This window comes from Scomber japonicus, chromosome 10 (assembly GCF_027409825.1).
Source record: "Scomber japonicus isolate fScoJap1 chromosome 10, fScoJap1.pri, whole genome shotgun sequence".
Classification (NCBI taxonomy): Eukaryota; Metazoa; Chordata; class Actinopteri; order Scombriformes; family Scombridae; genus Scomber; species Scomber japonicus.
Window position 1 is genome coordinate 2,071,253 of NC_070587.1, and position 20,722 is coordinate 2,091,974.

The following is a 20,722-nucleotide window of genomic DNA, read 5'->3' on the forward strand; positions in this document are numbered from 1 at the left end:
GAGTCTGAATGCAACCGAATCGTGACAGCAACTACAACATGACCTGGCTGCAGATCATTTCCATATTAACCCTTTATAGGACACTCATTGAAAGGAAGGGAGGAAGGAAGGAAGGAAGGAAGGAAGGAAGGAGGGAGGAAGGAAAAGAAGGAAGGACAGAGGAAGAAGGAAGGAAGGAAGGTGGGGGGAGGAAAGAAAGAGAGAAGGAGGGAGGGAGGAAGGGAAGAAAGAAGGAAGGAAGGAAGAAGAAAGGGGGATGGAGGAAGGACAGAAGGAAGGGAGGAGAGAAGGAGGGAGGGAGGAAGAACAGATGGAAGTAAGGAAAGGAAGGAAGGAAGGACGGAGGAAGGAAAGAAGGAAGGGAGGAGAGAAGGAGGGAGGGAGGAAGGACAGATGGAAGGGAAGAAAGAAGGCAGGGAGGAAGGAAAGGAAGGAAGGAAGGAAGGAAGGAAGGATGGATGGAAGGAAGGATATTTTGGGATATTTACAGAAGTTACCAAATATAATTATTTGCCCAATAAAGGGTTAATGGCTATAGATAGAAGTGCTCTAAACCCACCGCTGCCCCACCTCCCACCTCCGCACCCACTGTGGCCTCCATGTGTAGTGCGGTTGAGGAGCAAGCAGTGGGAGGGTGCTGACATCATGAGGAGTTGACGTCAGACGGCGGTTCGTCAGGCCACTAACGAGGAGCTAATTGTCAGTTTCCTGAGAGGGTGTGACCTTTTTCAGTCAAAGGGAAGGGAGGAAGTGATGCTAGTGTCTGGTGTTGGGTGCTGGGTGGAGGTTGAAGGTGTCACAAGTAGGTGATTGTGGTTACCCAAAGGGGCCCCAAAAAAGGCAATAAAGTCCACATGATGATAGGATTTGTTGTTACAGTACAAATGGGTTGTACTGAGAAACAACTCAAGGATTGTTCCAGGAAAAAAAAAAGAAAATCCTTTGAATCATTTTTATAATGAGACAAAGTTCAAAGTCTTTTTCATGTGAAATTATGACTTTTTATGACACTTATTATAGTAATAATATAATATCCTTACTTGCAATTAAAGCTCTCTAGACAAATTATGTCCTTTTTTGTGCATACGCCCCAATACTAATACACATATTGCTGTATAATAGTGAAAACATATTTTCCAAATTGTGTGAAAGTGAGTTATTTATACTTATTGAATTTATGGTTATGGTTGATGTCTTTGTTGCTGGTTAGATGAAGTTGCCTTGATAGTTAAATATCAACACTAGTTCGTGTGTACTACAGATTTTAACTGTTAACACCTTCTTTTGTGGACTTTCCTCGCTTTACCTCTATACAGTATTTACTATATCCTCAGTTTATTTTATAGGTTTTTTAACTGAACCTATTTTGTTTTAAGTGTTCTGAAACATCTGTAATTGTTCTTATTATAGCAAAACATTTTTATGAATGTGACAAGACATATTTGTTGAAATCAGAAGTTATTGTAAAGCATTTTCACACCAATATATCATCCTCACAAACTTTGTAAAGCTATCGTCTTGTAAGATTTCTTTCTGCAATGAAGCACTGGCTTGTACTGTGGCACAAAAATGCATCCTAAGGAGACTGCCAGTGGGATTAGATTACAAAGTATTTGGTTTGAAGGTTTTTCTTGGTGCAGAAATCTGTCTTATTCTGCTTTGTTTCGAGATACTGACGCCTTGCAGGCTGCACGCTGGATCTCAGACTGAATTACTTTTTAACACAGATGTTTTTGTAGTTCAGACTTTTGTACTAATTTGCTGATGATGCAGATGAGATGCAGATGCACATCATCCTGATATGAAAAAAAAACCCCCAAAAAACAATCCGTGCTCAAACAATCCATGCATTTAAATTTAAGCAGTTCTCACAGAAACCAGCAGAGGGACCCATCCACTACAGAAATAACTAAATCACAGAAGAGAAGAGATGGGGATGCTTAACAAGATATCATCCATAGTTAAACCCATGGTGTGCTCACACACAGGCAGCATCAGTTGAATTATTTAGTCATCTCTGCGCTTAATGAGTGCTACCCTACTCAATAATTCAGCAGATGGATGAGAATTACAGCAACACAGAAAAAAAGTCTGTCCAATTAAGCGATGTAACCCTGTGAATAAATGATGTGATAAATGCAATTAAGAGATGTGAGTAGATGTGTCAATAAGCTGCAAACATGAGGAATCAAAAACATACTCAGAGAAGCTTTATGGAAGCTGTAAAGACCACCTCTAAAGACGTCAGATAACAAAGCAAAAAAGGGCAGAAATGGTTCAATGTGTTGAATTTAAGTCGATAAAAAATTGAGAATAAAGGCTCCAACCAGACGGCACCTTTGAGACCAGAAGGTTTTGAAAAAAATAAAGCATAATAATTTTGGTTGAACGCTTATAGAGATTATTTTAATTAGTTTCAACAGAAAGAATATTAAAACAAGGAAGATTTTCTTAACCCTTGTGTCGTCCTCCCGGGTCAAATTGACCCCATCTGTTTTGACTGTTCCTGCTTTCCTCCCTCCTTCCTTCCTTCTTCTTTTCCTTTCTCACTCCCTCCTTCCTTCCTTCCCTCCCTCGTACCTTCCTTCCTTCTTTCTTTCCTCTGTTCTTCTTTACTTCCTTCCTTTCTCCCTCCCCCTGTCCTTCTTTCCTCCTTCCCTCCCTCCTACCTTCCTTTCCTTTCCTTTCCTTTCCTCTCTTCCTTCTCTCCTTTCCTTCCTTCTTCCTCCCTCCCTCCCTTCCTTCTTCCTCCTTTCCTCCCTTGACTCGAGGACAACAGGAGGATTAATCACCAAATACACCTGACACCCAAGAATAGTGGACAAAAGCCAAAAGATAGATGTTAAGACTAATATAACACTGTACTGTTCGAAGTATATAGAAAACCCAATACCTGTCTGGTATTAGTTGAAAAAAAGGGTTATTATAAATACACTGTGTTTGTTCGAGTTGAAGTTGTCATGTCATGTTAACCTCAAAGACACAAAGAGCTTCGGTGTGCAGAGCCAAAGGGGTAGAAATGGATGAAAAGACTAAAATTATTATATAGTAATTATTTATTATAGTCATTCCATTGTGTCCTTTGCACCTTTCCTGGTATAGAGCACCAAATCTTCCTTCATGTGATAAAGAAGACATGTGAAGAGGAGTAGATGACAGTATTGTGAGCCTTTTAACCCTCCTGTTGTCCTTGAGTCAAGGAAGGAAGGAAGGATGGAAGGAAGGAAGGGAGGTGGAAGGGGAGAAGGAAGGAAAGGAGGGTGTAAGGAATGGGGGAAGAATGATGGAAAGGAGGAAGGAAGGATGGAAGGGAGGTGGAAGGGAGGTGGAAGGGAAGAAGGAAGGAAAGGAGGGAGGAAGGAATGGAGGAAGGAAGGAAGGAAGGAAGAAAGGAAGGGAGGTGGAAGGGAAGAAGGAAGGAAAGGAGGGAGGAAGGAATGGTCAAAACAGATAGGGTCAATTTGACCCGGGAGGACGACACGAGGGTTAAGAGATTTATAATTTACAGTTACAGTCCTTTTGGGCTCAGCACCTGGTCAAAATAGATGCTTGTGTTTTTTTTGCACTGGTTGTTTCATTCATTTGTGACCATAATCAGTGGCTCAAAGGCATTAGTTGCAAACAGGAGTATAGGGGATCAAAAGCTAGTTGAAACAGATGCAGGGCAAAGTATAGCATGAGGAGGTCATTTTGAGTTTTCAGCAACTCACAGTAAATCAGAGGTGTCAAACTCATTTTCATTCAAGGGCCACATACAGACCAATTTGATCTCATATGGGCCGGATCATTAAAAAGATGGAAGGAAAGAAGGAAGGAAGGAAGGAAATAAGAAGGGAAGGAAGGAAAGACAGGCAAAAGGAAGGAGGGGAGAAAGGTAGGAAAGACAGATAGTGAAAGATGGACAGACAGATGGAAGGAAGGAAAGAAGGAAGGAAGGACAGACAGAAGGGAGAACGGGAGGAAGGAAGGACAGAAGGAAGAACAGGAGGAAGGAAAGAAGAACGGGAGGAAGGAAAGACAGAAGGAAGGAAAGAAGGAAGGACAGACAGAAGGGAGGGAGGAAGGAAGAACAGAAGGAAGGAAAGAAGGAAGGACAGACAGACAGAAGGGAGGGAGGAAGGAAGAACAGAAGGAAGAATGGGAGGAAGGAAAGAAGGAAGGAAGGAAAGTAGGAAGGAAGGAAGGAAGGAAGGAAGGAAAGAAACAAGGAAGGAAGGAAGGAAGAACGGGAGGAAGGACAGACAGAAGGGAGGAAGGAAGGAAGGAAGGAAGGACAGAAGGAAGAAAGGCAGGAAGGAACGAAGAAAGGAAAAGGGGAAGGTAGGAAGGAAGGACAAGAACACAGGATGGCAAGTGGGCCGGATCACACCCCTTGGCGGGCCGAACCTGGCCCCCAGGCCGCATGTTTGACACCCCTGCAGTAAACCATCATTCAAAGTCGGTGCGCAAGGTTTGTTAAACTGAGGGTAACCATAGCAACAACACTTGTGACTGATGCTGTTACCAGATAGTAATGCTAAAAAATAAAAAAAAAGAGGCGATTTGAACACTACCTTGTTAATGTTCAAATTGCATAAACACAATTATGCACTCTGAGGTGTTCTGATATTAAAAATATATATATATATATTTTTTTAATGGCATTTTAATGTTGCAAGCCTTTTTGTCCCTTCTACTCCCCTGTAGACGGCTCCTCTAGCTGTAGCGCTATGCTTTGAAGTGGCCTCCTGCAGTAAACCTACCGCGCTGATGGAAAGTAAGAGAGCTACTGGACTTTTGAACGGCTTGTTTAACTTTAAAACACTTCCAGACGCTTCAGTTGACAAGTCAAAAGTAAAATGCAACCTGTGTCAAACGGAGTTTAACTACCACCGGAGTACGTGGAGTTTGAGTTAGCACCTCCACGCTAAACACCCAGGTGCAGCCAAGCCAGCCTCAGCTCCACCAAAGGACCATTTTGGAGTGTGGGAGTCGCAGCAGAGCCGTGATTGATTCCCAGTTAAGACACTCTGGTAAGAAATGCTTTACATTATGGGCTTAAAACTGCCTTCAAATGGAAAATAACAGGATTTTAAACATGCAATTCAAAATGCGATTAATCGCGATTAACTATGGAAATTCTGCAATTAATCGCGATAAAAAAAAATAATCGTTTGACAGCCCTAATTATTATTATATAAACATTTCCTGATGAAGTTCCGAGGACCAAAACATCATTATTTAAGTATATTAGTAAGTATAAGTGACAGACAGTGTACAGGATCCTTTCACAGACATGGAAACCATCATATTAAACAGAGGGAAAAGCAGCAAATCTTCAACATCTGATAAGTCGAAGGTTGCTGATAAATTTTCTGTCAATTGACTTTTCCCTTTTATGTATAATCATTTAAATACTAATGTCCATTTGATAAGAATTTAGGCTTTACTGTATTGAGGTGAAGGAAGAAGATGTTGGAAACGATGTTAGTCTGTATTTGTACTATTGGCACCAAATAGTTTGCATATTTGTACCTTAAAACAGCGGGAGACTTCTTATCTTTCATTAAAGATTATCTAGACTGCTAATGGCAAATATTATTAATTAAAACTAAGAAGATCAGCCATTTAATTTGGCCTGATATTACATTTTACCAAAAAGCAGCAGAGCCAGGATTACCTTTCTCCTCTCTTACCTTTGTCTTTTTCACTGGGCTTCAGTCTGACCTTACTAAGCCACCCACTGGCTCCATCTGTGACATTTCCTCTGCTTCCAAAGCAGATATGTGACTAATGGGTCCTGATGACTCATTTTGTCTAGTTATGTATATTATTGTTTTATTTGTGTAAACTAGCTTAATAGTGTTTCTTGCTTCTGATTCTAGTAGTAGGACCTGTCCACCAACTGCACATTACTTTACCTCAGATTTTTGTTGCAGATCAATCAAGGAACCAAACAGTAGGGCTGGGTATTGTCAATGATTTCCTGAATCGATTCAATTCCGATTCACAGAGTCCTGATTCGATCCGATTCTCGATTCGATTCAATATCGATTCAATTTTATGTTCCCAGAGTTTCTATTTTGTAAGTCAGACAATATTTTTAACATGCAATCATGTGTGGACACCAAATTGTTCAAGAGTAAAGTTAAATGATGAGTCTGCTCCAACACTGGGATCTAGCATGATAGCATCTATGTGTATTTACCCTTAAGACCAGTGGCATTTTAAATCATGTCATTTTGAATTATGTTTCCTTCCCTCCCTTCTTTCCTCCCTCCTTTCCTTCCTTCTTTCCTTTCCTCCCTTCCTTCCTCCCTCCTTTCCTTCCTTCCTCTCTCCTTCCTTCCTATGTGTATTTACCCTTAAGACCAGTGGCATTTTAAATCATGTCATTTTGAATTATGATGTCATCATGTAACCATAGTGATGATGTCATCATGTAACCATAGAGATGATGGATAAGCATGTCAGTTCAAATACAAGACAAAGTTGTAAACTCTCAAATTATAATTATTATTTTAAATTTCATGCTTCCATCTATTCTCTCTGGAAAAATCCATTCACACAATTTTTAATCGATATCGAATTTTTAAATAGAAAATCGATATTAATTGATGGATCGATTTTTTTGGACACATCCCTACCAAACAGTCATGTGACATGTGATACTCACACTCCAGCTTATCCTCAGGACGTCCACCCTCCAGCAATGAGAGGTAACACACGATGTCCTTCAGCTGAACAGTATCCAGAGGTCTGGGCAGCGCGGGCATCTTCAGAGGGGTCGAGTTGCCTTTGATCAGCTTCAGCCCTGCTGGAAGACGAGATGAAAGGTCAAAACATCCTCCACAATGCCTCTAATGTTCGCCCAACAACCGGATGGGTCATACAGTCAGATTGATCGATGGTGGGTGGTCTCCAGTTCACTGAAGGGTGAACGAACACATGCTCCAGTGTGAGTTTGGTTTTAGTTCAGTTAAAGGTTTGCTTTGTTTTCAGGGCACGGCTGTATTCTTGCATGTGGGTTCATTTACTACACACATAAATGTTTTCAACCCCATCTCAGTGTGTTTAATGGTAGGCTAAAGATCAATACATGATGTAAAGTCATTAACACTTTCACTATCGATTAGCCATTCGGGTGAGCTGATAAAACCAATTAATATACGTGGTTAGTCGTCAGTTGTCAAATCTAATCAGGTTTATAGACCAGAACCACATATGGGATTTCCAGTAGCACTATAGTCACTATGGTACATATAATATTGTGTTTACACATACACACACACACATTGGAGGGCAAATAAAAGATAGCAGTTACTCTAACACAGGGGTGTCAAACTCATTTTTATTCAAGGGCCACATACAGACCAATTTGATCTCATGTGGGCCGGACCATTAAAAAGATGGAAGGAAAGAAGGAAGGAAGGAAATAAGGAAATAAGAAAGGAAGGAAGGAAAGACAGGCAAAAGGAAGGAAGGAAGGAAGAAAGGAAGGAAGGACAGATAGAAGGACAGAAGGAAGGAAGGAAGAAAGGAAGGAAGGACAGATAGAAGGAAGGACAGAAGGAAGGAAGGGAGAAAGGAAGGAAGGAAGGAAGAAAGGAAGGAAGGACAGATAGAAGGACAGAAGGAAGGAAGGGAGAAAGGAAGGAAGGACAGATAGAAGGAAGGACAGAAGGAAGGAAGGGAGAAAGGAAGGAAGGACAGATGGAAGGAAGGACAGAAGGAAGGAAGGGAGAAAGGAAGAAATGAAGGAAGGACAGATGGAAGGAAGGAAAGAAGGAAGAAAGGAAGGAAGGTCGGATGGAAGGAATGAAGGTAGGACAGATGGAAGGAAGAAAGGAAGGACAGATGGAAGGAAGGAAGGAAGGACAGATGGAAGGAAGGACAGAAGGAAGGAAGGGAGAAAGGAAGGAAGGACAGATGGAAGGAAGAAAGGAAGGACAGACGGACGGAAGGACAGAAGGAAGAAAGGAAGGACGGACAGATGGAAGGAAGAAAGGAAGAAAGGAAGGACAGATGGAAGGAAGGAAAAGAGCACTGGATTGCACCCCTCGGCGGGCCGTATCTGGCCCCCGGGCCGCATGTTTGACACCCCTGCTCTAACACACTTTGCACGTTAAAATGGTGGCCTACATTAATATGGTAAAATATTAGCTTGGCATCTTTATGCTGTGGTCATGTTCATCCAAAATTCATGTTGATATTGTTCACCTCAGCATTTCATGGATGACTGAAAACTAGGAAGCTTAGATTTTTCAAAAACTTATGATATATGACTTGGACTTAGCTCTCAATAATAGAGAAATTACTCAAAACCAACGGGTATGGATGCCTTGTATCAGCAAGAATGTAATTAATTTAGAGCTACATATTGTTATTAGACACTATTTCTAACCCTCCCTAAACCAGATGCCTTGGATTGTGTTATACAACCATCTTGAGTTGTTCTACTTGACCTGAATGTTTTACCATCCATCTCATATTTACAGCATTAGTACTGAGCTCCAGGCTATGATGCACAGTGGATTGTAGATTATGTGGGGTATTGTGGGAATGGTTGAAACAAATAGGACTGTGACAATAAGAGCGTGTCTTCTGTAAAAACAGGTTAAGAGAGATTACTGCTGAAATGAGCTGAGGCTGAAGGAGAAGCTTGAGATTTACTGGTGGATACTTTCCAAGCTTGAGATCACAGAAACAAGTGGCTAAAGAAAGTTTTCCTTGCTGGATGGCTTTGCTAAACCCTTACAGATCAGGTGAGGAGCAATGACTGTATATAAAAATGGATGTCACAACAGCGTCCTCAAAAGTGAAGCCAACACATCTGGATCACTCCCTGGTAGCTGGCTGCAGTATATGTCATAAGTCTCTCCATGTTAAAGAGTTGGGACATGAGCCAAACTAAAAAAGTATAACACATTTTTCCTGCAGATGCTTTCTACTTTACTCTACGGACTCTGGCTCCAAATTACGCCACTCAAGAAAGATGGCAGCTCCCTGAAAGGGGAAATGTTGGCTTCACTTTTGCTTAGCGGCATGAAGTGAAGACACGTCATCCATAATTACAGACAGTTGATGCAGAGGAGATACAGACATCTGATTAGCTCTGGCTTGTGCATCTGATTCAAGTGACTGCAGGAAGAAGAATTTCACGTCCCACTTGGCCTGGGAATGCACCAGGATCCAGCTGGAGGATGAGACTAGGGAGAAGAGGACTGTGGGTACCTTGCTGTGACTCAACCCAGACAACATCTGAAAATGCATTGATAGCTGAATAGAAGATTATGATTGTCCTAACATCCATAAGCGATGATGACAAATGAACATAGGCTATTATTATTCTTTTTTCACTACAGCGCTCTCATCAAAGAGCCATGGTAATTAATTTGGAAAGTAATTGTAAACAAGTTAGTGCCCTGTGTGCTTATTAAAGTATTTGTATGTGACAATAAACCCTCTAATGTTATGAGATTGCAGGCGTCTGTGTGCACACAGGACTTGTTGGCTCGTATATCCCACTTTGATAAATAGCCAGGATGGTGGGAGGGTTTATAGCAAACAAAACTAGATCAATGAGGACCAATCAACACACTCGCATAGCCTGCACTGATCCTGTTCCACACATGCTCAATCAGGTAAATGGGGCAAAGAAATATGCAATAAATATTGAATTCACACAAGTGGGAGCGCTACCAAGAGAAACTATCAATAGTGGTCTTAGAGTCCTCACATTTTTATTTATTATAACAGGTTTTGCATCTGTCAGCCTTGTAATGACATTGTTTATTCAGATTTATACTCACTATACAAAATATTTGGGTCATTTACTCTTTTATAAAATACACAAAATGGAGTGTATTCAATTATGTTATTACCAAGAAGAAGATGTGGAGAAAAAAAAAAGGGAAGCTAACAAGATGGTTAAAGCTTTGAGTGAGACAATCCAGATGTGAATATCAGGGTGTTCAGGCTATTCCACTGCTGGTCAAACACTGATATAAAAAAAACAGGTAATACCTCGTAATATTGTTTGGGGTTTAACCCTTTATAGGGCACTCATTGAAATACATAAGGAAGGAAGGAATGATGAAAGGGAGGAAAGAAGGAGGGAGGAATGATGGAAGGGAGGGAGGAAAGGAAGGAAGGAAGGTAGGAAGAGAGGAAGGAAGGAAGGACGGAGAGAAGGAAGGTAGGAGGGAGGGAGGAAGGAAGGACAGAGGAAAGAAAGAAGGGAGGAAGGTAGGGGGGAGGAAAGAAAGAGAGAAGGAGGGAGGAAGGGAAGAAAGAAGGAAGGGAGGAAGGAAAGGAAGGAAGGAAGGAAGGATGGAAGGATGGAAGGAAGGATGGAAGGGAGGAAGGAAGGAAGGAAGGAAGGAAAGAAGGAAGGATATTTTGGGATATTTACAGAAGTTACCAAATATAATTATTTGCCCAATAAAGGGTTAAAATTATGTCAGTGTTCAAAAATCGCCAGCTGAATTCATTTACAGATTTACAGATATAGCAACCTCACTTTCATTTATTTATTTCTTTTTTACTGTAAATGTAATTCAGTACCGCTAAATCCCCCCCACGAGGAATGTTTTCAATTTGCAGCCTCTGAGATTTACCAGCAAATGGTGGCACATTCATTTTTTTGTGCTCTGTAATACACTCTTTTGATCTGCTGTTCAATGACATAAAAATCTCTCTCTAATGCAGGCAGGGAAAAAAAAAAGAAGACGTACAGTACAAAGGCAATTATATTACTAACACTACCATTGTATCTGTGTCTTTTTTTTTTTTGGATATAACATCTACTCATAACTGCAGCTTGTTTAGACACTACATGCTCAGTCATTGCTCATTAAACATCCAGCAGTTGTTAGCCTATCCTAACCCGTTGTAACTATCGGTAGGATCCCCCATTATAGCTGAAGCCAAGACGACAGCTAGTCTCTGCGGTGGGTGCTGTGGTAACTGTTGCTTGGATAATGTTTTCTATGCAAGCATTTGGTCATGCACCATTCTCCATCATAAAGTGTTTCATTTGCTTCAGTTTAACCCTTTATAGGAAACTAATTGAATGGAAGGGAGAAAGAAGGGGAGGAAGGAAGGAAGGAAGGAAGGAAGGAGGGAGGAAGGAAGGTAGGGGGGAGAAAAGAAAGAGAGAAGGAGGGAGGGAGGAAGGGAAGAAAGAAGGAAGGAAGGAAGAAGAAAGGGGGATGGAGGAAGGAAAGAAGGAAGGGAGGAGAGAAGGAGGAAGGAAGAAGAAAGGGGGATGGAGGAAGGAAAGAAGGAAGGGAGGAGAGTAGGAGGGAGGGAGGAAGAACAGATGGAAGTAAGGAAAAGAAGGAAGGAAGGAAGGATGGATGGATGGAAGGAAGGATGAAAGGAAGGATGGAAGGAAGGAAGGAGGGAGGAAAGAAAGGAAGGAAGGTAGTCTCTGCGGTGGGTGCTGTGGTAACTGTTGCTTGGATAATGTTTTCTATGCAAGCATTTGGTCATGCACCATTCTCCATCATAAAGTGTTTCATTTGCTTCAGTTTAACCCTTTATAGGACACTAATTGAAAGGAAGGGAGAAAGCAGGGGAGGAAGGAAGGAAGGAAGGATGGAAGGAAGGAAGGAAGGAAGGAAGGAAGGATGGAAGGAAGGAAGGAAGGAAGGAAGGAAGGAGGGAAGGAAGGAAGGTAGGGGGGAGAAAAGAAAGAGAGAAGGAGGGAGGAAGGGAGGAAGGGAAGAAAGAAGGAAGGAAGGAAGAAGAAAGGGGGACGGAGGAAGGAAAGAAGGAAGGGAGGAGAGAAGGAGGAAGGAAGAAGAAAGGGGGATGGAGGAAGGAAAGAAGGAAGGGAGGAGAGTAGGAGGGAGGGAGGAAGAACAGATGGAAGTAAGGAAAAGAAGGAAGGAAGGAAGGATGGATGGATGGAAGGAAGGATGGAAGGAAGGAAGGAGGGAGGAAGGAAAGGAAGGAAGGACGGAGGAAAGAAAGGAAGGAAGGTAGTCTCTGCGGTACTCTGGTAACTGTTGCTTGGATAATGTTTTCTATGCAAGCATTTGGTCATGCACCATTCTCCATCATAAAGTGTTTCATTTGCTTCAGTTTAACCCTTTATAGGACACTCATTGAAAGGAAGGGAGAAAGGAGGGGAGGAAGGAAGGAAGGAAGGAAGGAAGGAAGGAAGGAAGGAAGGAAGGAAGGAAGGAAGGAAGGAAGGAAGGAAGGAAGGAAGGTAGGGGGGAGAAAAGAAAGAGAGAAGGAGGGAGGGAGGAAGGGAAGAAAGAAGGAAGGAAGGAAGAAGAAAGGGGGATGGAGGAAGGAAAGAAGGAAGGGAGGAGAGAAGGAGGAAGGAAGAAGAAAGGGGGATGGGGGAAGGAAAGAAGGAAGGGAGGAGAGTAGGAGGGAGGGAGGAAGAACAGATGGAAGTAAGGAAAGGAAGGAAGGAAGGAAGGACGGATGGATGGAAGGAAGGATGGAAGGAAGGAAGGAGGGAGGAAGGAAAGGAAGGAAGGTAGTCTCTGCGGTGCTCTGGTAACTGTTGCTTGGATAATGTTTTCTACGCAAGCATTTGGTCATGCACCATTCTCCATCATAAAGTGTTTCATTTGCTTCAGTTTAACCCTTTATAGGACACTAATTGAAAGGAAGGGAGAAAGCAGGGGAGGAAGGAAGGAAGGAAGGAAGGAAGGAAGGAAGGAAGGAAGGAAGGATGGAAGGAAGGAAGGAAGGAAGGAAGGAAGGAAGGATGGAAGGAAGGAAGGAAGGAAGGAAGGAAGGAAGGAAGGAAGGAGGGAGGAAGGAAGGTAGGGGGGAGAAAAGAAAGAGAGAAGGAGGGAGGGAGGAAGGGAAGAAAGAAGGAAGGAAGGAAGAAGAAAGGGGGATGGAGGAAGGAAAGAAGGAAGGGAGGAGAGTAGGAGGGAGGGAGGAAGAACAGATGGAAGTAAGGAAAGGAAGGAAGGAAGGAAGGATGGATGGATGGAAGGAAGGATGGAAGGAAGGAAGGAGGGAGGAAGGAAAGGAAGGAAGGACGGAGGAAAGAAAGGAAGGAAGGTAGTCTCTGCGGTGGGTGCTGTGGTAACTGTTGCTTGGATAATGTTTTCTATGCAAGCATTTGGTCATGCACCATTCTCCATCATAAAGTGTTTCATTTGCTTCAGTTTAATGTCTTTTTAAAGGTTTTTAAGGATGCTTCCTTTACAAGATTATTTTTTCCCGAAAGCTGTGAGATATGATAATTTGGTTTTTGGAGGACTTGGTTGTGTCCTAATTTTGAAGCTGAATCTGAAATTCATGTCAGCATATTTGTAATGTGAGGACTTAATTATATCAGAAGATGACATTAAACAGAGTGTAACACACGATTGAGTTTGAATTATTTGAAAATATTACATTACAGTAGGGGTGTCAAACATGCGGCCCGTGGGCCAGAACCGGCCCACCAAGAGGTCCAATCCGGCCCAGTTTCCTTCTTCCTTTTTTCCTTCCTTCTGTCTGTCCTTCCCTCCTTCCCTTCCATTTATCTTCCCTTCTTTCCTTCCATCTATCCTTCCTTCCTTCTGGTCTTCTTTTCCTTCCTTCCTTCCTTTCCCTCCATCTGTCTTCTCTTCCTCCCTTCCTTCCATCCTTCCTTCCTTCTGGTCTTCTTTTCCTTCCTTCCTTTCCCTCCATCTATCTTCCCTTCTTTCCTTTCATCTGTCTTCTCTTCCCTTCCTTCCTTCCATCCTGCCTTCCTTCTGGTCTTCTTTTCCTTCCTTCCTTTCCCTGCATCTGTCTTCTCTTCTCTTCCTTCCATTTGTCCTTCCTCCCTTTCTTCCTTCCATCCTTCCTTCCTTCTGATCTTCTTTTCCTTCCTTCCTTTCCCTCCATCTGTCTTCCCTTCTTTCCTTCCTTCCGTCTTCTCTTCCCTTCCTTCCTTCCATCCTTCCTTCCTTCTGATCTTCTTTTCCTTCCTTCCTTTCCCTCCATCTGTCTTCCCTTCTTTCCTTCCATCTGCCTTCTCTTCCCTTCCTTCCTTCCATCCTTCCTTCCTTCTGATCTTCTTTTCCTTCCTTCCTTTCCCTCCATCTGTCTTCTCTTCTCTTCCTTCCATCTGTCTTCTCTTCCCTTCTTTCCTTCCATCCTTCCTTCCTTCTGATCTTCTTTTCCTTCCTTCCTTTCCCTCCATCCATCTTCCCTTCTTTCCTTACATCTGTCTTCTCTTACCTTCCTTCCTTCCATCCTTACTTCCTTCTGGTCTTCTTTTCCTTCCTTCCTTTCCCTCCATCTGTCTTCCCTTCTTTCCTTCCATCTGTCTTCTCTTCCCTTCCTTCCTTCCATCCTTCCTTCCTTCTGGTCTTCTTTTCCTTCCTTCCTTCCTTTCCCTCCATCTGTCTTCTCTTCTCTTCCTTCCATCTGTCCTTCCTCCCTTTCTTCCTTCCGTCTTCTCTTCCCTTCCTTCCTTCCATCCTTCCTTCCTTCCGTCTGTCCTTCCTTCCTTCCTTCCATTCCATCTATCTTCCCTTCTTTCCTTCCATCTGTCTTCTCTTCCCTTCCTTCCTGCCATCCTTCCTTCCTTCTGGTCTTCTTTTCCTTCCTTCCTTCCTTCCTTTCCCTCCATCTGTCTTCTCTTCTCTTCCTTCCATCTGTCTTCTCTTCCCTTCCTTCCTTCCTTCCATCCTTCCTTCCTTCTGGTCTTCTTTTCCTTCCTTCCTTTCCCTCCATCTGTCTTCTCTTCTCTTCCTTCCATCTGTCCTTCCTCCCTTTTTTCCTTCCATCTTTCCTTTCCTTCCTGTATTCTCTTCCTTCTCTTATCTTTTTAATGATCCGGCCCACATGAGATCAAATTGGGCTGTATGTGGCCCCTTGAATGAAAATGAGTTTGACACCCCTGCATTACAGGTTGAGTACAATGTCAAATCAGCCTTATTATTCACATGAGCTGTTATGCAGAGAGAAAGAAGTGTGAAGCCTCGTCGCAGTGCAGGGAAATGCTGCCTGAATCAACAGTGGCCTGGAGCGCTACTGTATGTGTGCCATTTTATTTATTAATTACTCATAACTACACAAGAATGAGATATTAGTATGAAAGCTGTAAACAAACAAGATGATTGCCAAGACTATTGGCAGCCACTATACTACAATTTACATTGTGTGCCACTAGGTTTGACTTGGCAGGAAATCTGTTAGACTGTCTAATAGCACAAGACAGAAATATAACGCTCTTTTTACACCTTTAACCCTTGTGTCGTCCTCCCGGGGTCAAATAGACCCCATCTGTTTTGACTGTTCCTTCTTTCTTCCCTTCCTTCCTTCCTTTCTTCTGTACTTCTTTCCTTCCCTCCTTCCTTCCTTTCTTCTGTCCTTCCCTCCCTCCTTCTCTCCTTCCTTCTTTCCTTCCTCCCTCCCACCTACCTTCCTTCCTTCCCTCCTTCTTTCCTCCCTCCCTCCCTTCCTTCTGTTCTTCTTTCCTTCCCTCCTTCCTTACTTTCTTCTGTCCTTCTTTCCTTCCTTCATCCCTCCCACCTACCTTCCTTCCTTCCTTCCCTCCTTCTTTCCTCCCTCCCACCTACCTTCCTTCTTTCCTTCCCACCCTCCCTCCTTCCTTTCCTTCCTTCCTTCCTTCTTTCTCCCTTCCTTCCTCCTTCCTCCTTTCATTCCTTCTTCCTCCCTCCCTTCCTCCCTCCTTTCCTTCCTTCTTCTTCTCCCTAACTTCCTTCCTTGACTCAAGGACGACAGGAGGGTTAAAGAAACTTTGTAGAGTAAAGTGGATGTAAGGTGACTTAGGGAATGCTGTGAGTGACAGGCTGTAACTACAAAACATCTGTTAGCTGTATACATATCTTGAGGGTGTGTAAGGGGTGAAGATTGTATTTCTACACTTACCAGAGACTTTGTGTTTGTCAGAAGATGAGGGACTGGGTTTGGGTCCCTTGTTGCTAAACGTCATGAAGAGGTGTTGACAGAACTCTTCGGAGAGTTCGCTCTCCAGGAAGGTTTGCATGAACACCTTGAAGCCCTCAAAGTCGATCTCCTGAACCGAGACAGAAATAGAACAAGGTGTTTGTCACGGTGAGCTGTGATCGTTCAGGAAAATACAGATGAGTTCCTGCTGCATTGTTTCATCTGTGTGGTGAATCTGTGATCATTTGTAAAACTGTAGCAGGATTCATGTTATAGATTTCTGCACTCTGAAGAATGCCTGAAGTGTTGTTTGGGCGGTGGGCGGTGAAGATCTATTTTAGAGTAGTTTCAGTGGATTTGCAGCTTTTTGCTTTTGCATTCAGTAAAGTATAATATGGTGTTTCCTACAATGCATTCTTCTAAAGCAGAGGTGTCAAACTCATTTTCATTCAAGGGCCACATACAGACCAATTTGATCTCATGTGGGCCGGATCATTAAAAAGAAGGAGGGAAGGAAGGAAGGAAGGAAGGAAATAAGGAAATAAGAAGGGAAGGAAGGAAAGACGGACAAAAGGAAAGAGGGAAGAAAGGTAGGAAAGAGAGACAGTGAAGGACGGACAGACAGAAGGAAGAAAGCGAGAAAGGAAGGAAGGACAGAAGGAAGAATGGAAGGGAGGACAGAAGGAAGAAAGGAAGAAACGAACGAAGAAAGGAATTAAGGAAGGTAGGATGGACAGGTGGAAGAAAGGAAAAGAGCACGAGATGGCAAGTGATGGCAAGCGGCCAGATCGTACCCCTCGCATGTTTGACACCCCTGTTCTAAAGCAAACAGCTTCAAACTTCTTTATTTTAGCTGGCCGAAAATTGGACCATTCTTACATTAAGATCATAAAAACACTATAACCAGTCAGAGGAAAACACTTAGGGTAAGTAATAAGCATCTGTAAATGGCTGCATGTTCTCTACAAAAAGCCATTAAAAACTCTAAAGATAATCTTTATTGTTTCACAGCTGCTTGAGAGAGTTGAGTTATTCAGCAAAGAGCTGTATGAGCACTCAGCAAAACACACCAACAATACATTTGAACAAAAGGAGGAGATAGTTACAGTACCTGGCTGAGGATTTCTTGCTTCTATTATCCGCAGCATTGTGGAGAGAGAGAGAGAGAGAGAGAGAGAGAGAGAGAGAGAGAGAGAGAGAGAGAGAGAGAGAGAGAGAAACCCAACATGATTATAAATGAATCAAGAACTGCTGCATTACATTTAATGTGTTACCACAAAGACAAATGCAGCATGACAGTGTCTAGGTTGATGAACAGCCACTACATTAAGGGTTTTATAATTATCATGCAATCGTAGTTTAAGTTATGATTAACCAAGGATTCAAAATGGACTCCCTTCTCCCAGGAAATAGTTGCAACATGAGTGTAACTGTGTGTTTTTGCCTTCACTATTTTAACCCGTTTTCGGAGCACGATTAGTTCAGGTCGTTATCCAATTGTGTGTGGAATTGGGAGGACTAAATTGGTAGAATTGAAGCTTGTTGTAGGTTTATACTTTGATATAAATGATAAAACTCAGTTTAGAAACTAGTATGTGTGATAATGACCATTATGGCCATTTCTATACCTTAATAGGGGCAACGTATCTTCGAGGAGATACAAAAAAAAAAATCCAAAATACACAAAATATTTAAAAAGGAGATTTGTGGAAATGTTTTACTTAGGTGCACATGAGATAACTAGGGTTTTAGTTTTTACATCCCATTTTCCACTACTGCCTGTTTAAGGGTTAAGTACTGAGGGAAAAAAAGAAATAATCATAATATAAAATAATATATATAAAAATAAACATAATTTTATTCAATTATCTGCAGTTCTGCGTTAAGTTCTGATTTTCCAATGAGAGGAGCAAATCATCAACATAGCAACCAAACATATTGATTAGCTAATCCTTCAAGTAATAGATATTGTTCCACATTTGCAGCTGCCGTGCTTAATGGGTACTATTAACGTAGTTGGGTTGTGTTAAAATATCTGTTACATAACTGTACAGTACATACCTCCTCTGGATTGTATTTAGCCAACACACCATCTCCATGGAACTCCTGCAGTACATCCTTCAGCTTCTTGGTCGAGTCTGAGGAAAAACATTGAGGACATGTTACAGTATTTGTGTGTTGTGCTCGACTGTTTATGTTTTAAAAAGATCTGGCTTCCTCCTCCTGCAGCGAGCATGCATTTTAAACATTAAACATTCATGTGGTATTACAGTACACCTTTGATTTATGACTACGCTCTGCAAGGAATGGCATGTGTGGGGATTATAGTTCCAGTTTAAACAAATCTGTTACTGTAAATGACTTTCTTCGAGAAATTACGAGGAAAAGGAAAACAAGTACGGACTTAAGCGGTCACCCAAGCCGCAGTCCTGTTTATGGATTTGATTTTTCTGGACTTTCTCAGCACCTTTAAGAACTACAAAGTGTACAGTACAATGCCAAGCTCTCCCTCTGTGGATCATATATTTGGTTTGGATGCAGCATCATAACATCTGCAGGAAGATTTGCACCTTCACGTCTTTGTAAGTCAGAGCTGTGAAGAAGTAGTCTACGCTTCTAACTGCCGAGGTTATTTCACTACATGAAGAGGACGTCATTTCATATGGTGCAGTGCTGCTGTGTATAAACTGACAAACTTTTGGTGGTTTTAGTGATATCAACTGTTATTGGAGGCTTAGTTGAACTTCAAAAAGTAAAGAAAAAAAAGTGTTTTGACTGTTCCTTCTTTCCTCCCTTCTGTCTGTCCTTCCTCCTTTCCGTCCTTTCCTTCTTTCTTCCTCCTTTCCTTCCTTCTTTCCTCCCTCCCTCCCTCCCTCCTTTCCTTCCTTCTTCCCTCCTTTCCTTTGTTCTTCCTCCTTTCCTTCCTTCTTCCGTCCTTCTTTCCTTCCTTCCTCCCTCCCTTCTTTCCTTCCTCCTTCCGGATATTTTAGTGATAAACCACAAGTGGCTGTTTTAATATGTTCTGCTACAGCTAGGTTGAATTAGTGAGATACATGTTTAACATTAGCTTTAGAGATATTTGGTCATATTTCTGAACTTTGGATAGAGCCAGGCTAGCTGTTTCCGCTTACTTCCTGTGGGAGCCTACCTATGTTCCTTGGGTCCTATGTTCCCTGATCGCGGCTAACTCGGTTGCTAGCTCGGCGGCTAACTCGGTTGCTAACTCAGCGGCTAACACAGCTAACTGGCTAACTGTAGACAGGATCATCCCTATGTTCCCCTTGATGATCCCCTTCCTGTCTATATGCTAAGCTAATATTAGCGATAGATCATTTTTACCATTTTGAGTTGCCATTTTACACATTCAGCAGGTGTTAAGTAGCATTTTAATTTAAGTTGAATATTCACTCTCTTTTTAGTTATGTTTCTGTGTTTCTAACTCCACAAGATGAAAAATACACTATCCAGTATCAAAGAGCTGACGGGGACAGCAGAGTCTTGTGATATTTATCTTTGGGCTAATCATCACAACATATTTTACACCGACACAAGTAGTCATGTTCCATTATTAAGAATTTAAAAAAAGATTATGATCACTTTAGAAATAAAAAACAAGACAGAATCATCCCAAGTGAAGAAGTTGTGTCATATCAAAACTAAGAAAACAAGTTGATTTCTTTAAAGCAGGTCGATTGCAATTGTTTTAAGAAAACTGTTTTTTTAGCCCTCAGTTATAAGCAAAAAATAACCTGAACAGAGAGAGAGATTGGCTGTGATAATTACTGCATGCTGCAGAGCGTTTATAAGCCCTGCTGCTAAATCAATTTGCTGCGCCACAGATACCAGGTTCTAATGTTACTGAAGTTAATTAGAAGTACCATTTTTTCATATGCACTGGAGGTCCTGGTTCATCTCTAAGCATCAAACTGAACCTGTGGGCATTACCTCTTCACAGCCTGAGTGAACTTAAGAAAAGGTGGATTTTTCACTCCTCCTATTGAGGTTTTTCTAGAGACAAAAACACAGACTAATGCACACACTACAGCTTTAACTCAATGGATAGAGTGATGTCTGTTCCTAGAGCAGCTCTGCACTGGAGAGATGTTTATAGAGCTGAAACGCCACCCTGCCATTAGCTAAATGGAGCAGCCAGAGACCCTGAGGTAAAGTTGCTGTTCATAAAACTGCACAGCGTGTCACTGATTGGTAATCAGCAGGTGTATTGGGAGTTTGGGAGGCTTTGCAAATTCAAAAACAGTGATTGGGAAACTTCACAGTACTATATGTCACTTCAGATTTTTCACTTTTGAGTTATTAGCTTTGTATTCAATGCATTCATTATTCATCAGATTACAAACCAGGTATCCCTAAAAAATGTCAGACCTCACACTAAGCTAGGCTATCTGTGTCTGGTTCCATTCATTAGAAGTTAGTGGAAGTTATGTTTATATACTGTACATAGAAAACTGTTACAGAAAATGGGTCACATTCGGTCACATTTTGTCACCTCTTGCTCTAATGGCTTTAAATCTTTGATGTGCTCATAATGCATTTTTACCAACAATGAGTGGAAATAAATGTCTCACAATGGACCGAGAGTGTGTCATCATTATTGACCCTCTTTATTAACATGCCCTCCACACAAAACCATTATCGAGCAAAGTGATTATGTATCCACTGATTGCCTGTCACATTCACCCAACACTGCTGAGTTATAATGTTTTTCCTGGAGTCAGGCTAATGATTTAACTGTTGTGTGGGACACAGTAATCAGAGGACAAGGCTCATTTCATGCTTTTTAAGGTTCATAAACACACTGAAGACCTTCTTTGCCTTGAGAGGTAAGAATCCTCCTTCTATAAAGCAGCTCCCTGCT

The 20,722-nt window shown here is 42.0% G+C and overlaps 1 protein-coding gene across 8 annotated transcripts in view; it reads right to left on the minus strand.

The window, feature by feature from the left end:
- Positions 1–20,722, minus strand: part of dgkb (diacylglycerol kinase, beta) — a 94,013-nt gene that overhangs the window by 67,748 nt on the left and 5,543 nt on the right. For 3 of the 8 annotated variants that reach the window (XM_053327399.1, XM_053327396.1, XM_053327394.1), the window contains exons 2-6: positions 17,908–17,984; positions 16,958–16,978; positions 15,836–15,976; positions 14,779–14,794; positions 6,656–6,796 (exon numbers count right to left, since the gene is read on the minus strand). In XM_053327399.1, coding sequence (XP_053183374.1) covers positions 6,656–6,796; positions 14,779–14,794; positions 15,836–15,976; positions 16,958–16,978; positions 17,908–17,984 — 396 coding nt within the window. Of the gene's footprint in view, positions 1–6,655; positions 6,797–9,224; positions 9,241–14,778; positions 14,795–15,828; positions 15,977–16,957; positions 16,979–17,907; positions 17,985–20,722 lie in introns of all 8 variants that reach the window. The other 5 variants (XM_053327400.1, XM_053327397.1, XM_053327395.1 and 2 more) reach the window with 3 other exon arrangements.